This window comes from Rhinatrema bivittatum, chromosome 1 (assembly GCF_901001135.1).
Source record: "Rhinatrema bivittatum chromosome 1, aRhiBiv1.1, whole genome shotgun sequence".
Lineage (NCBI taxonomy): Eukaryota > Metazoa > Chordata > Amphibia > Gymnophiona > Rhinatrematidae > Rhinatrema > Rhinatrema bivittatum.
The window spans coordinates 5,333,933-5,350,370 of NC_042615.1; the positions used below are offsets into that span (position 1 = coordinate 5,333,933).

Here is a 16,438-nt window from a genome sequence, read left to right on the forward strand (position 1 = left end):
CTGGGTCGGGCTGAGGCCTAAGGGCGCACTAAACCACCAGAACATAACAGAATTTATATTTATTGCAGTTTTTTAAATGCACAAGTATATCTTGTAAAAAGCAAAGAAAACAAACAATCAGATCAAATCAATCATGTAATAAAACAAAAAGTAATGTATTCTTTCATGAACCATCTTTGCAGAAAGCCAGAAATCTTCATAAATACAATAAAATATAATCAATCATCAGAACAGTTGCAGAGCAGAGCTAGGACAATTTACATTACAACCAACATGAAAAAAGAATATTCAAATTCTGGTGTCAACTCAGCAAGAAATCTCCGGTGAAGTAACACAAACTCCTGCAAAGAACGAGACATCTAGAACCTTGCCATACCATACAGTTACAATACTGACTCTCAGGACTCGAATAACAGCAACCTTATGAAAAGGTAGCAATGCAAATACTACACCAAGCCCTAGAACATTAATATATCACCTATCAGAGTTACAGAACAAGCCGGACTGCTACAGAGAAACTGCACACTAACAGAAATACTGCACTTCAGTCACACACACGCAGGCAAAACTGAGACCGACCCTTACCTAACATAGAAATAAGAGACTATAAATTAGAAACAGAAACATGCAGATAAAGCCAAAATAGAAAGCCTGAGAAACTAAAGTCTCTGAACAGTGGAATACTGAAGAAAGAACAAAATGCAAAAATATAATGAATGCACATTCCCAAAGATGGAATATTTAAATTGCTTATATAAGAAACACATTCTATCGATGTCTCATCCTTTTTGATGTATCAAAAATATCATTCTAAATTTATGCTAGTATTTTTTAATTTTTTGTTTTTTTATATATAAATACCTTGGACCTTACCACCCCGCGGTTTACAAGTTCATAGCTTTCCCTTGTGTATTCACTGCTTGGGGTCACCTTTAATCATCAGTCCACAAAGTCATTTTTTATGCCTATATAATTGCGCTTTAAAAATGCAAAAAATGGTACTTCCTCTTCTTGATTTTAAATCCAGAGTCTGACATGATGTCTCGTTTCGCGTGCTGCTAACTCAGGGACTCCACGGCTTGCTTCAGCTACTGCTATCACCCAGAATCTCTGGATATTTTCAAGCATTTGTTCCAACAGGGAGAATCCATACAATCTTTTCAGATACTGCAATCATTTTCTTCTTCTTGCGGCACCACGTGGCTGCTCTTTCGTGCCCCCTATGGCTCAGTGCCCTGAGAAGCACACAGTCACGCTGAAACCGGTGGGTGGGGGGGGGGGGGATGGACGACCGGGGGGAGGGTGGCAGGGTAAGGGTCGCCTAGGGCACCCAATACCCTTGCACTGGCCCTGCCTACACATATTACACATTCAAGCTTCCATTCTCACCCACACATACACACATTCAAGCTCCCATTCTCACCCACACACAAACCCAGGCTCCCATTCTCACCCACACATACACACATTCAAGCTTCCATTCTCACCCACCCACAAACCCAGGCTCCCATTCTCAACCACACATACACACATTCAAGCTTCCATTCTCACTCACACACAAACCCAGGCTTCCATTCTCACCCACACAAACACACATTCATTCTCCCATTCTGACCCACACATACACACATTCAAGCTCCCATTCTCACTCACACACAAACCCAGGCTTCCATTCTCACCCACACATACACACATGCAAGCTTCCATTCTCACCCACACATACAAACATTCAAGCTCCCATTCTCACCCACACACAAACCCAGGCTTCCATTCTCACCCACTCTTACACACATTCAAGCTTCCATTCTCACCCACACACAAACCCAGTCTTCCATTTTCACCCACACATACATACATTTAAGCTTCCATTCTAACCCACACATACACACATTCAAGCTCCCATTCTCACCCACACACAAACCCAGGCTTCCAGTCCCACCCTCACATAAACACATTCAAGCTTCCATTCTCACCCACACACACACCCAGGCTCCCATTCTCACCCATACATATACACATTCAAGCCTCCATCTCACTCACACACACACCCAGGCTCCCATTCTCACCCACACATATACACATTCAAGCTTTCATTCTCACTCACACACAAACCCAGGCTTCCATTCCCACCCACACATACACACATTCAAGCTTCCATTCTCACCCACACACAAACCCAGGCTTCCATTCCCACCCACACATACACACATTGAAGCTTCCATTTTCACCCACACACACACCCAGGCTCCCATTCTCACCCATACATATACACATTCAAGTTTCCATTCTCACTCACACACACACCCAGGCTCCCATTCTCACCCATACATATACACATTCAAGCTTCCATTCTCACTCACACACAAACCCAGGCTTCCATTCTCATCACACACACACACATTCAAGCTTCCATTCTCACCCATACATACACACTTTCAAGCTTCCATTCTCACCCACACATACACACATTCAAGCTTCCATTCTCACCCATACATACACACTTTCAAGCTCCCATTCTCACCCACACATACACACATTCCAGCTTCCATTCTCACCGACATACACACATTCAAGCTTCCATTCTCACCCACACACAAACCCAGGCTCCCATTCTCACCCACACATACACACATTCAAGCTTCCATTCTCACCCACACTCAAACCCAGGCTTCCATTCCCACCCACACATACACACTTTCAAGCTCCCATTCTCTTCCACACATACACACATTCAAGCTCCCGTTCTCACCCACACATACACACATTCAAGCTGCCATTCTCACCCACACTTACACACATTCAAGCTTCCATTCTCACCCACACACACACACCCAGGCTCCCATTCTCACCCCAACGTACACATTCAAGCCTGCACACAGCTTCTGCTCCACCCCCCCAAGCAGTATGATCAGGGGGCCGTACGGCAGCAGGAGGGGGCCACTGGCGGAACTTAACCAGCCACAGACCCACAGCCTCTCCTGCTGACGCTGGCTTGCCGCTTCCCCATGCATGCTGCTCCGTGGTCGTGCAAATGCTTGGAATGGCACACCCGGTCATGCTGGTCCTGGGTCCTCCTCTTTGCCATTGTGGGGTTGGGATCCCACAATGGCCTTGCAGTTCTGACCTGGGTCCAAATTGGGTGGGCAACTGCCCACCCAGGCACACTTGTGGCTACGGCACAGGTCTAGGCACTTAAGCTAGAGATCAGGAGCTGAGGGTAGTACCACTTGGATTAAGAATCTGGCTCAACACCCAAGCTGCATGTCACTTCTTTCATTGGAAGCGCTGTGCCTAGAACTGATGGAATAACCCAGAACTCTCTGGTTTAACAGGATTCAGCACCAGAGTGCCCTGATTTGCCTATAGCCACAGAGAGCCTTAAAACACTGATTTCTATTGAAGAATATAGAGCAAGTTTAGGCTGAGTACTCCATTGCTGTTACAGACCTCATCTCTACAGCTCTTCAGTTAGGGAAAAGATCCCACAAAAAAAAAAATGCAAAATGAACCCAAGGTGTTAGGAGGCACCTGAAAGATTGCAATTGAAGAGTCAGGTAAAAGTCTCCCAATGCTTTCTGCATCATTTTGTTTGGTGGTTACTGTGTCCCTTCCCGCAGTTGCAGGGAAGATGCCTCATTACTAATTGTGCAGATCAGACTATTGGTTGCTGGGCTTTGCAGTCCTTTTCAGGGTCTTTCTTTCTCTGCTTTTGTTTGATTCTTAAACCCCAATGTTTCTTTTTTATGATCATTTTTCTACTGATTCTCTAAAAAAAAAATCCAACAGGAAATCAATTGGAAAAAGATTTGTGCAATTCAGGTAGCGCGGCTTGAATTCTGTGGCCGACGGCACTAGTGCATGCCAGGGCAACGCCTGTGTCTCTTCAGTAGGGCCTGGGTGCCAGAGAGTGTACTGAGAAAAATGGTTATTTGCTCCTACACGTGCTAAGACATATTACTTAATTAAAGAATGACAGCAAACATTATGCAAATGAATATGAAATAAGATGGCTTGGCCACTTGCATTGCCTGGGTTTTAAAGTTAATGAGCGTAAATGAACTGTTAAAGCGTGCTTGATTAACTGAAGACTGTGTGCAGGGGAACATTTATTGGCTGGTAGGACCCCCCTGGGCTGTGAAAGCTGTCAGGGCCTGACATAGACCCAGCAACTATGGGCACCTGGTAGGCAGTGTCTCTGCCAAGTGCATATCTCCTCCAAGGGATGGAAGCACTTTCACACCCAACATTAGAAACAGTGACTTAAGGCTTCCGGCCTTGAACACACTTCCTTGCATTAGGGCTCACAGCTAATGCCCTCGTTAAAATAGGATTTGCATGGAGGTGTGCTAATCTATGCACGGTCTGTAAAGTGCGCTCGGCCATGCGCACTGTTTAATATGCAGTTGGCTGAATGTTTTTGATGTGCCTCTATTACCCCTTACACTGTAAGGGGTTTAGCGTGTCCAAAACGCATGGCCAAACCCCCTGGAAACTAATAGCACTTATCACATGCAAATGCATGTTTATGTCGCTCGGGATACTGAAAGTAAAATGGGTGGCCAATCCGCACATTTTACGATCTAAAATTTACAACTGCCCAATACTAATAAGGATTCAACTCGATACCCTGATGTCAGTCCTCAAACTGAACTCTGCAATTCATTTGGCTATTATTTTGATAAAAAAATCCGAACCATTGTCTCTACACAACCTCCACCAAACCTTTACAGATGCTCCAGAATCTACATTGACTTCCCATTAATTTCAGACTCCTCTATAAGTCCCTCACCATCATACACAAAACTATCCACAATCAGTCTTCCCTACAGCTCAACATACCATTCCAAATTCACACTGCCTCCAGACCGATCAGAACTGCCTACAAAATGTCCCTACTCACCCCCTCCGCCAAGGCTACGTTCCACCCCTCACTGAGAAAATGCGCCTTCTCCACCGTCGGACCCACGCAATGGAACACCTTACCCCCAGAACTTCGCCAGGAACAATGCACACTCACCTTTAGAAAGAATTTGAAGACTTGGTTATTCAGACAAGCCTTTCCTCACATCAACAAGGACTCCCAACACTAACACGGACGCCTAAATCCAACGCGGACTCCAGTTAACATGCTATTCTAGCCTTTACTACTCTGAAATTTCTCCCTCCTGACCCCCCTCCCTGCCCCCTCCACCTTGCCCTTCACTAGAACCGTAGTATGCTTGGAGATAGTCTATAATTTAGTTTTGATCAGCCTCTTGTTATACATTTTTTGTCCTGTTACACTTTATTTTCCCATCTTTGTTCATATTTTTAATTGATTTGATTTGAAGATAAGTGTTATTTGTAACTCTTCCAATTTGGGTTCGATGTAAACCGGTGTGATAAGAATCTTCGTCTTGAATGTCGGTATAGTAAAAAGTTGTAAATAAATAGCTAAATAACTACGCACCCGACATTTACACCCCCCATTATAACCTAGTTTTGGGATGCTTTTGACACCATTGCAAGTACTAAAATCATAAATATTATCTCCAAAATGAAACCATCTACACATCCCTGTTCACCTTGTTCATTCAGTTTATTCAAAGCGACTAAGGAAGACATTGCACTTTCCATAGCTAATTTAGTCAATTCCTCACTCATTAACGGCTTTCTTCTAGACAACTTAAAAATTGCAGCTGTAATCCCTATCCCTAAAAAGAATATAACAGGAAGTAGAAAAAAAGATCACATTACGCCTGTATTAGTGGAACTACACTGGCTCCCAGTAAAATAGCGCAAACAATACAAAGTGCTCAGTATTTTACACAAACTGATTTATGATGAACATACAACCTGGCTTAACAGAACAATACGATTACATACTCCACAGATCAACCAACAAAGGTTTACTACCAATTCCGTCAATAAAAACAGCACGTCTCACACAGGTCAGGGAAAGGCCATTTCACTAGCCGGACCAAATGTCTGGAATGCAATGCCAGCTAACCTGAGATTGCAACAGGATTATAAGCAATTTAAAAACACGGTTATACACACAGGCTTTTAAATAAATGGAAGGAGTTGCAATGAGCAAATAAGCGGCATTTTACTAAATTTTTAGGATTTATAATGTTATTTTACTAGAATTTTCTCTCTTTTATGCTTTTAGTGATTTTATTTAAATATGACTGTTTTTAAGTTTTATTTGGATATTAGTATTTGATTATTTTATTATTATGTTATAACTAATTGAATGATAAGATTGTTATTTATATTTTTTGTGAACTGTGAACCATTGTGATGGCACCCCAAACGACAGTATAGAAAAATCGTCAAATAAATAAATAAATGAAATAAAGTTACAATCCAAACTTTTCAGACTTTTGACCTATTTCATCACTTCCATTCCTCACCATAATTTTGGAATCAGTTGTTTTAAAACAATTAACATCTTTCCTCGATCAGCAATCTTTATTTGACCGATAACAATTCTGCTCTAGACTGCATTACAGCATTGAAATGTTACTAATATCCAGCACTGATATTATCCTGCGTGGATTCGACTCTGCAATTTCTTACATTGCCATTTTTCTGCAGCATTCGACACCATCAATCACCAAATTGTACTGACCTGCCTTTCTCATATAGGCATTTCAGGAACAGTATATAACTGGTTCAAATCATATCTGTCCAACTGATTTCAACAAATCTTTATCAACCGCAACCATTCCATTCCATTTGCACTAGAAACTGGAGTTCCACAAGGATCTGCCCTCTCCACTGCATCATTCAACATTTATCTTACCCCAATCTGTCAATTATTATCCTCGCTTAGCCTAACTTACAGAATCTACACAGGTGATATACAATTCTTTTTCCCCACCAAAACATACATCTGGTCAGACCCTCTGAAATTCCTCTCCCTATGTCTTTCAATGATCAAAAATTAAGTTTAAACCTCACAAACACTTATATTAGGAAATCTCTGATTCGAGAACATTCCATCTTCCATTCAACATGACAACTGCACCATTAACATAGACAGACAGGTACGCAATCTAGGAATGATTCTTGATACAAAGCAAAACCTAAATGTAGACATCAAAACACTTCTAAAAAAACTCTCTCTTCAAGATCAGATTACTAAGACATGTCAAGCCCCTTCTCCATCCACTGCCCCTTCTCCTTTCGCACAGTGGTTCAATCGTTAATTCTTTCCAGTATTGATTACCTACCACAAATCACACCCGTCCATTACAATTACTACAAAACTCAGCAGCGCGGCTTCTACACAATAGCACATTCCATGATCACATTTCTCCAGTCCTTCACAAACTTCACTGGCTTCCTGTTAAGTGGCGTGTGCAATATAAAACGATAATGATCCTCCACACGCCTGTGTATAATAATAACACTTCCTGGCTCTCTGCTTCATTACATATTTACAACCCATGCAGTGACCTTCCTTTCAAAAACAAACTATTACTCCAAGTCCCATCGCCAGAAACTACCAGATTAGTTTCCACCAGAGAATGCGCATTTTCTATTGCCAGAAATATGATTATTCCAAGATAAAAATACATTTAAGAAAGCCATCAAACATTATCACTTCCTTCAAGCATATTCCGACTTATGTAAGTCCTAACAATTTAGTTTCTCCCTTCAGTTCATACAGTATTTATCTCATGTTTTTAGGTTAGGATATTTTAAGTTAAGTTAATTGTTTTATTTTATCCCTTATTATTATGTATGTTTATTGTTTTTACTATTTACTTTGTGTTTATTTAAATGATATTATGTATGTTACCCTGTAACCCACCCTGAACTTTGGAGGGGCAGGATATAAATACTTTAAAATAAATAAATAATTTATGAGCAGCCCAAATGCAGAATTTTTTGCTTTTCTGTACATCGTCTGACTTAATATCCTAGTGATATTAAGTCGGAGGAACCAAAAATGTTAAAAAAAAAAAAAATAAATAAAGAAAAACATTTTTAAAAAATGTGTGGGCCGGTCTGGTTAGGAGAATGGATGCTGAATTTTAACGGTGTCCATTTTCCTAACCGATGGCTGTCAGCGGGTTTGGAAACCAATGCTGACAGGGCCACCATCTCCTGGGCCAAGGAGTCGTTAGGTGTGGGTAATTGTCCCTAGTGCCTCCTTTTAGCATGACCAGGAGAGGTGGCTGGGCGCGCGGCCCGTTCTCCTGCGATCCTTACTGAATCGTCCGCTTTGAGCGAACATTCTGCACAGGTAGCATTTTTATGCATGGAAAACATCATTTGTGCACATAAAACATGATTTATGTTGCTATTTAAGGGAGCTCAACTTTGTGCCCCTAACTCTTGTTGTGCTCTTAACGTGAGTACCGGGGCCTGCCCTCGAGGTTTCTGCCCAGAAAGTATGATTTGTGCACAGAATCCTGAGTACAGGTCCCAGCAGCAGAACTCCAGCTGCTGCCCATAGACGGACGCCGCACCTCAGACCAGGAGCAACCTTTCCAGTGCTAAGAGAACCCGCGTTCAGCCACTGCTCCTCTCTGCATTATTTATTTATTTAACAACTTTTAATATACCGACGTTCGTATGGCACATCACGCCGGTTTACAAGTAACTCAATTAAAGGAGGAATTACAATGAACAGGGGGCGGGGGATGGGAGCAGGCCAGAAAGAGGGGAGGGCTAAGGGAGACAGGAGAGGAGAGGGAAAGATAGGTAGCGAGAAATAGAGAATAAAGAGCATTAGGAGGTTATGTTAATGCTCTCATTTGCATGGGATTTCCATGTAGGGCGCACACATTTTTTGTACACAAAAGTCCTTGCTGCATTGGGATGTCTCATTTGCACACAGCTGGGGGTGAAACTGTGTGCTCTGCCCAGCGCATCTTATTTCAGCGGCCTCTGAGGCAAAGCAGGGTGAAGTGACTCACCAGAGGGATTTCAGCCCTGACTGCTCTGGTTCCCAGCTCACTGCTGGACCTCCTGCCAGCAGCTCCACATTGGGCCCTGTGTGTCTTGCAGTCAGGTTTAAATGAAGCAGATGGGGAGAGTTTGTGGGATTTGGGTTATTTTTTCTAATGGTGTGTGAGAGGCAGCTTGGTACTGGGGACACAGAGCCCTCCTTGTGTCTGAGGGGTTCATGCTCACTTCTGCTTTACATTCATTACTTTCTCCACACGGGGACTGCGCATCACTAACCACGCAGTACTGGGTAACTGGGTAGAGGCTGGGGGTTGAATGCAGTGACTGATTTAGGATTTTGGCGCCCCTAAGGCACTATTGGTTCTATCATCCCCCGCACCCCAGGTTGGACACCAAGGAATAGAAGGTCTAAGGCACAGACCTCACGTTTCTGAGGCAGGTCCTGTGCCACTGATTATACAGTTCTGAAGCAAATTGGCAAACGTGTTCATCTTTTATATTACACTACAGAAATGAAGTTGTTTTACACTACAATTAACATTGTAAGATGACAGAAAAAGACCAAATGCTCCATCCAGTTTGCCCAGTAAAATGCTTATGGTAGTAACTACCATTCTGTACAATAACCCCCGTGTGTTACGGTGGGGCGATCGCCCGGTGTGGTGAACACCACCTGCAGGGGTGACTCAGGATAGGGAGACAGAAGAGGAATCTCTAGTGCTGGCTGTCTGGAGTCTGTAGGGCTGGGTGCTGGCTGGAAAGGAGACTCTGGTGTCAGGTGCTGCCTGGAGTGGAGTCTCTGGTACAAGGTGCGTGGGGGTAAGGGTGAGCTTTGGGAAACACTGGAGCAGCATGGGGGTACGCGGGGATGTGAGTGCCAGTAAGCGTGGTCTGAACACTGGAACTGGGTGCAGGTAAGGGTGAGACAGACTGTAGGTATGTGTGAATTGGACTGAGGGAACCGAGACAGCAGGACAGACAATACCAAGACAAGACTTACACTGAACAGAAAACACAAACGCCCGAAGGCAGCAAGGGAAGGAGGCAGGACAGGGAGCCCGAAGGCAGCGAGGCAGGAAACCAGGACAGGGAGCCCGAAGGCAGCGAGGCAGGGAACCAGGACAGGGAGCCCGAAGGCAGCGAGGCAGGAAACCAGGACAGGGAGCCCAAAGGCAGCGAGGCAGGGAACCAGGACAGGGAGCCCGAAGGCAGCGAGGCAGGGAATCAGGACAGGGAGCCCGAAGGCAGCGAGGCAGGGAATCAGGACAGGGAGCCCGAAGGCAGCGAGGCAGGGAACCAGGACAGGGAGCCCGAAGGCAGCGAGGCAGGGAATCAGGACAGGGAGCCCGAAGGCAGCGAGGCAGGAAACCAGGACAGGGAGCCCGAAGGCAGCGAGGCAGGGAATCAGGACAGGGAGCCCGAAGGCAGCGAGGCAGGGTACCAGGACAGGGAGCCCGAAGGCAGCGAGGCAGGGAATCAGGACAGGGAGCCCGAAGGCAGCGAGGCAGGAAACCAGGACAGGGAGCCCGAAGGCAGCGAGGCAGGGAACCAGGACAGGGAGCCTGAAGGTAGCGAGGCAGGGAGCAAGGACAGGGAGCCCGAAGGCAGCGAGGCAGGGAATCAGGACAGGGAGCCCGAAGGTAGCGAGGCAGGGAACCAGGACAGGGAGCCCGAAGGCAGCGAGGCAGGGAATCAGGACAGGGAGCCCGAAGGCAGCAAGGGAAGGAGGCAGGACAGGGAGCCCGAAGGCAGCGAGGCAGGGAATCAGGACAGGGAGCCCGAAGGCAGCGAGGCAGGGAATCAGGACCAGGAGCCCGAAGGCAGCGAGGCAGGAAACCAGGACAGGGAGCCCGAAGGCAGCAAGGGAAGGAGGCAGGACAGGGAGCCCGAAGGCAGCGAGGCAGGAAACCAGGACAGGGAGCCCGAAGGCAGCGAGGCAGGGAACCAGGACAGGGAGCCCGAAGGCAGCGAGGCAGGAAACCAGGACAGGGAGCCCGAAGGCAGCGAGGCAGGGAACCAGGACAGGGAGCCCGAAGGCAGCGAGGCAGGGAATCAGGACAGGGAGCCCGAAGGCAGCGAGGCAGGGAATCAGGACAGGGAGCCCGAAGGCAGCGAGGCAGGGAACCAGGACAGGGAGCCCGAAGGCAGCGAGGCAGGAAACCAGGACAGGGAGCCCGAAGGCAGCGAGGCAGGAAACCAGGACAGGGAGCCTGAAGGCAGCGAGGCAGGGAATCAGGACAGGGAGCCCGAAGGCAGCGAGGCAGGGAGCCAGGACAGGGAGCCCGAAGGCAGCGAGGCAGGGAATCAGGACAGGGAGCCCGAAGGCAGCGAGGCAGGGAATCAGGACAGGGAGCCCGAAGGTAGCGAGGCAGGGAACCAGGACAGGGAGCCCGAAGGTAGCGAGGCAGGGATCCAGGACAGGGAGCCCGAAGGCAGCGAGGCAGGGAGCCAGGACAGGGAGCCCAAAAGCAGCGAGGCAGGGAATCAGGATAGGGAGCCCAAAAGCAGCGAGGCAGGGAATCAGGATAGGGAGCCAGGACAGGGAGCCTGAAGGCAGCGAGGCAGGGAGCCAGGACAGGGAGCCCAAAAGCAGCGAGGCAGGGAATCAGGATAGGGAGCCCAAAAGCAGCGAGGCAGGGAATCAGGATAGGGAGCCAGGACAGGGAGCCTGAAGGCAGCGAGGCAGGGAGCCAGGACAGGGAGCCCAAAAGCAGCGAGGCAGGGAATCAGGATAGGGAGCCCAAAAGCAGCGAGGCAGGGAATCAGGATAGGGAGCCCGAAGGCAGCGAGGCAGGGAGCCAGGACAGGGAGCCCGAAGGTAGCGAGGCAGGGATCCAGGACAGGGAGCCCGAAGGCAGCGAGGCAGGGAATCAGGACAGGGAGCCCAAAAGCAGCGAGGCAGGGAATCAGGATAGGGAGCCCGAAGGCATCGAGGCAGGACAGGGAGCCCAAAAGCAGCGAGGCAGGGAATCAGGACAGGGAGCCCAAAAGCAGCGAGGCAGGGAATCAGGATAGGGAGCCCGAAGGCAGCGAGGCAGGGAGCCAGGACAGGGAGCCTGAAGGCAGCGAGGCAGGGAATCAGGACAGGGAGCCCGAAGGCAGCGAGGCAGGGAACCAGGACAGGGAGCCCGAAGGTAGCGAGGCAGGGAGCCAGGACAGGGAGCCCGAAGGCAGCGAGGCAGGGAACCAGGACAGGGAGCCCGAAGGCAGCGAGGCAGGGAATCAGGACAGGGAGCCCGAAGGCAGCGAGGCAGGGAACCAGGACAGGGAGCCCGAAGGCAGCGAGGCAGGGAATCAGGACAGGGAGCCCGAAGGTAGCGAGGCAGGGATCCAGGACAGGGAGCCCGAAGGCAGCGAGGCAGGGAGCCAGGACAGGGAGCCCAAAAGCAGCGAGGCAGGGAATCAGGACAGGGAGCCCAAAAGCAGCGAGGCAGGGAATCAGGATAGGGAGCCCGAAGGCAGCGAGGCAGGGAGCCAGGACAGGGAGCCCGAAGGCAGCGAGGCAGGGAACCAGGACAGGGAGCCCAAAAGCAGCGAAGCAGGGAACCAGGACAGGGAGCCTGAAGGCAGCGAGGCAGGGAGCCAGGACAGGGATTCCGAAGGCAGCGAGGCAGGGAGCCAGGACAGGGAGCCCGAAGGCAGCGAGGCAGGGAACCAGGACAGGGAGTCCGAAGGCAGCGAGGCAGGGAGCCAGGACAGGGAGCCCGAAGGTAGCGAGGCAGGGAACCAGGACAGGGAGCCCGAAGGTAGCGAGGCAGGGAACCAGGACAGGGAGTCCGAAGGCAGCGAGGCAGGGAGCCAAGACAGGAAGCTCAAAGGCAGAAAGGCAAGGAGCCAGGACAGGGAGCCCGAAGGCAGCAAGGCAGGGAACCAGGACAGGGAGTCCGAAGGCAGCGAGGCAGGGAGCCAAGACAGGAAGCTCAAAGGCAGAAAGGCAAAGAGGCAAGACAGGAAGCTCAAAGGCAGAAAGGCAAGGAGCCAGGACAGGAAGCCCGAAGGCAGCAAGGCAAGGAGCCAGGACAGGGAGCCCGAAGGCAGCGAGGCAGGGAATCAGGACAGGGAGCCCGAAGGTAGCGAGGCAGGGATCCAGGACAGGGAGCCCGAAGGCAGCGAGACAGGGAGCCAGGACAGGGAGCCCAAAAGCAGCGAGGCAGGGAATCAGGACAGGGAGCCCAAAAGCAGCGAGGCAGGGAATCAGGATAGGGAGCCCGAAGGCAGCGAGGCAGGGAGCCAGGACAGGGAGCCCGAAGGCAGCGAGGCAGGGAACCAGGACAGGGAGCCCAAAAGCAGCGAGGCAGGGAACCAGGACAGGGAGCCTGAAGGCAGCGAGGCAGGGAGCCAGGACAGGGAGCCTGAAGGCAGCGAGGCAGGGAGCCAGGACAGGGATTCCGAAGGCAGCGAGGCAGGGAGCCAGGACAGGGAGCCCGAAGGCAGCGAGGCAGGGAGCCAGGACAGGGAGCCCGAATGCAGCGAGGCAGGGAGCCAGGACAGGGAGCCCGAAGGCAGCGAGGCAGGGAACCAGGACAGGGAGTCCGAAGGCAGCGAGTCAGGGAGCCAGGACAGGGAGCCCGAAGGTAGCGAGGCAGGGAACCAGGACAGGGAGTCCGAAGGCAGTGAGGCAGGGAGCCAAGACAGGAAGCTCAAAGGCAGAAAGGCAAGGAGCCAGGACAGGGAGCCCGAAGGCAGCAAGGCAAGGAGCCAGGACAGGGAGCCCGAAGGCAGCGAGGCAGGGAACCAGGACAGGGAGTCCGAAGGCAGCGAGGCAGGAAACCAGGACAGGGAGCCCAAAGGCAGCAAGGCAAAGAGGCAAGACAGGAAGCTCAAAGGCAGAAAGGCAAGGAGCCAGGATAGGGAGCCCGAAGGCAGCAGGGCAAAGAGGCAGGACAGGGAGCCCGAAGGCAGCAAGGCAGGGAGCCGGACAGGGAGCCCGAAGGCAGCGAGGCAGGGAACCAGGACACAGAGGGAACTGGGAGGCTAGAGCAGGGAGCCCAAAAGAACTCAATGCCGAAGCACTGAGGCATTGGCTAGGCAGGGTTAAGAAGGAAGTCCAGGACATAGAGCAGATAGGCAGGATGGACTGGGCCAGCCAAGAGAGCGTGCTCAAGAGGGACCTCTGGTGGTGAGGAGACTGCACAGCAGCCATAGTCATAACACTGCCCCCTTCTTTAAGGCCTCCTCCTCCTCCTGGATCCCAACTCTGCAGGGGGTACTGACTAATGGAGGATGCTAAGGGTTGGTGTGGACAGCTCTCTTTCATAAAATAATCTTGCTGGAAATGGGAGCCTCTTGCAGGATAAGGGTATCCAAATTTGCTAAGGACTGGTGGGATTAACTTAAGTACATGCAGGAACTGTTGAAACCCCTGAGAAACTGAGTCAGGTCCCTCCTGGGGCAGTGTACCAAGTTCAACCCCCTCCTGGAGTGGTGGAGCAGTCTTACACCCCTCCTGGGACCATGTGGGAAATTCAACCCCCTCCTGGGGTGGGAAGCAGTCTCAAACTCTTTTTGGGGTAGCGTGGCAGGCTCAAACCCTTCCTGGGGCGACGCGACTAATTCAACCCCTTCCCGGGGTGGCAGAAAAGTCCCAAACCCCTCCTGGGGCAGCACAGCAGGCTCAAACCCCTGATCACAGTTCCCTGGTTTTGATGTGTGGGTTTGCAGGTTAGTGAACGCACAGGCAGCTCTGGAACGTGTTGGGAAGCAGCTCGTTAGTCGTGACTGACCTGCAGCTGTGGGAGGCAGAGCTCTGCTAGGGTTAATCAGCTCTCTCTGCTTTAGAGGATCTTGTTTCTGAGACCCTGGCATGGAAGTCACAGGAGCATTCCTGACCAGGTGAGTTCTAGGGCTTTCTGGGAGATAAATTGCTTTTTTGTGAGAAGTTTTCATGAGAAGATGTGCTAGGATTCTTTATCCACAAACTGCCAATGGTCATAACATTGTTTGTCTGGCCAGGGGCAGAACACAGGCTAATTGAACAGGCTGATGTGTTTTGTGAAACAGCTGGTCCGGTAGCTGTGCAACAGGGGCACGGTTTGCCTGGGGGTAATAGGCTAGGGATACAGGAACATTTCCACCATCCTGGTCTAGGGGTGTTGCAATTTAAACATTCTTTCTGTGACAGATATTGCATGCCCAGGATTCCTGACCTGAGAGCTGACAGGCTACACAGTTTTGATAACTTACGGGCCGATACAGTAAAAACTCCTCTTTCATACACATGAGCACTGCCTCCTGCTCATGTGCCCCTCTCTCTCACACATAGACATAAACCCCCCTCTCACCTCCCAGCCTCTCTCTCCTCAGGCCCTCCTAATCTCCCCATAATGATCCCCCTTTGCTGCCTGGAGGGGACGGGCTGGATCAGGAGAGCGCCGGTCCCTGCCCAGTGAGATTCAGCGCAGCTGAAAGATGACAAATCTCCAGTCAGCCAGGCTGCTGCCCCCAGGTATCCGCCGCCCTAGGCAGAGGCCTCGTGTGCATCTTGACACATCCAGCCCTGCTCGTATGACTAGCTGATGTGAAACAGCATCGCCTGCTCTAAGCTTGCTCTAGGAACTTCTCTTGCTGTAGTTTCCTTAAATCCAGACGTGAGGTGGGCAGTGGGGATCTGGGCTGCATTGCTGAGGCCCTTCAGAGTGGGATTGTGAAGGGCAGGCAGGCACAGGTCCAGGGAGGACAAAGCCTGGGAGCTCATCCTGAACCACCCCCGGCTGTTTGGGACTGCAGGAGCCATTCAGCCCTCCCTGCTTTGCAGTTTCATTATCAGGGCTCTGCAGGGATCTGGCGCCTTTGGATTATTTTTTGGATGCTGGGACGTGGTTTGCCAAAGCGTTAGGAAGGCTACAGCAGTCAGAGACAGCTTCAGAGAGATTTTCCCTGTTCCAGAAGTAAGAGGCTGTACAGAATGATTAGCATACAGGGGAGAACCTGACGGCGTGGTAATAATAACTGCAGGATTTTGCGAGAATGGCGGGGTTTGTGCAGCGGGACAGATACCTGGCAGTAAAGCCTTATCTGCACAATTTGTGTCATGTTCTGCAGAAAAGAGAGGCGAGGAGCTTTAATTAGGCATTTTCTTTACTGGAGAAGTATTCCCATTAGCAAGACCTGCTGGCAAGCTCTTTTCCACTTTGCAATAGATTTTTCTGCCAGGAGCGATTACTGTCTAAGACCTTCCTCTGATCCACTGCCTGCCGCTTCTCCCCAGGGCCAGTCACCAGGATGAAGGGGATCGGCTGCAGTAATTGCACATCAGAGCTGCGCCTGCCAGGGCTTCTACCCCCAGCCCTAGCTCCTCACATCTCAGCAGCGAGCTCAAGGCCATCCCTGCGAGGAGCGTGGAAAAGGCAGGCCTGGGCCGTAGGCGAGGCAGAAACCACAGCTTGCCTGAACCATTTCCCCTGAAGGCCTGCTCTGCATGGGCAGGGCCGGCGTCTGTTTGCAAGGTGGGAGAGGCAGGGAGGATGGGATAGAGACATTGAAAGCCCCGATGCTTCCTCCCAGGAAAGCGGGAGAGAGGCTCAGGACGGCTGCT

At 50.2% G+C, this 16,438-nt stretch overlaps 1 protein-coding gene across 1 annotated transcript in view; it reads left to right on the forward strand.

Moving 5' to 3' along the window:
- The window catches only part of LOC115082227 (zinc finger CCCH domain-containing protein 13-like), a 61,472-nt gene extending 47,590 nt beyond the window's left edge, over positions 1-13,882 (forward strand). The window contains exons 2-3 of the mRNA XM_029586486.1: positions 9,933-11,416; positions 11,843-13,882. Of these exons, the coding sequence (XP_029442346.1) occupies positions 9,933-11,416; positions 11,843-13,882 (3,524 nt within the window). The remainder of the gene's footprint in view (positions 1-9,932; positions 11,417-11,842) is intronic.
- Positions 13,883-16,438: the final 2,556 nt, after the last annotated feature.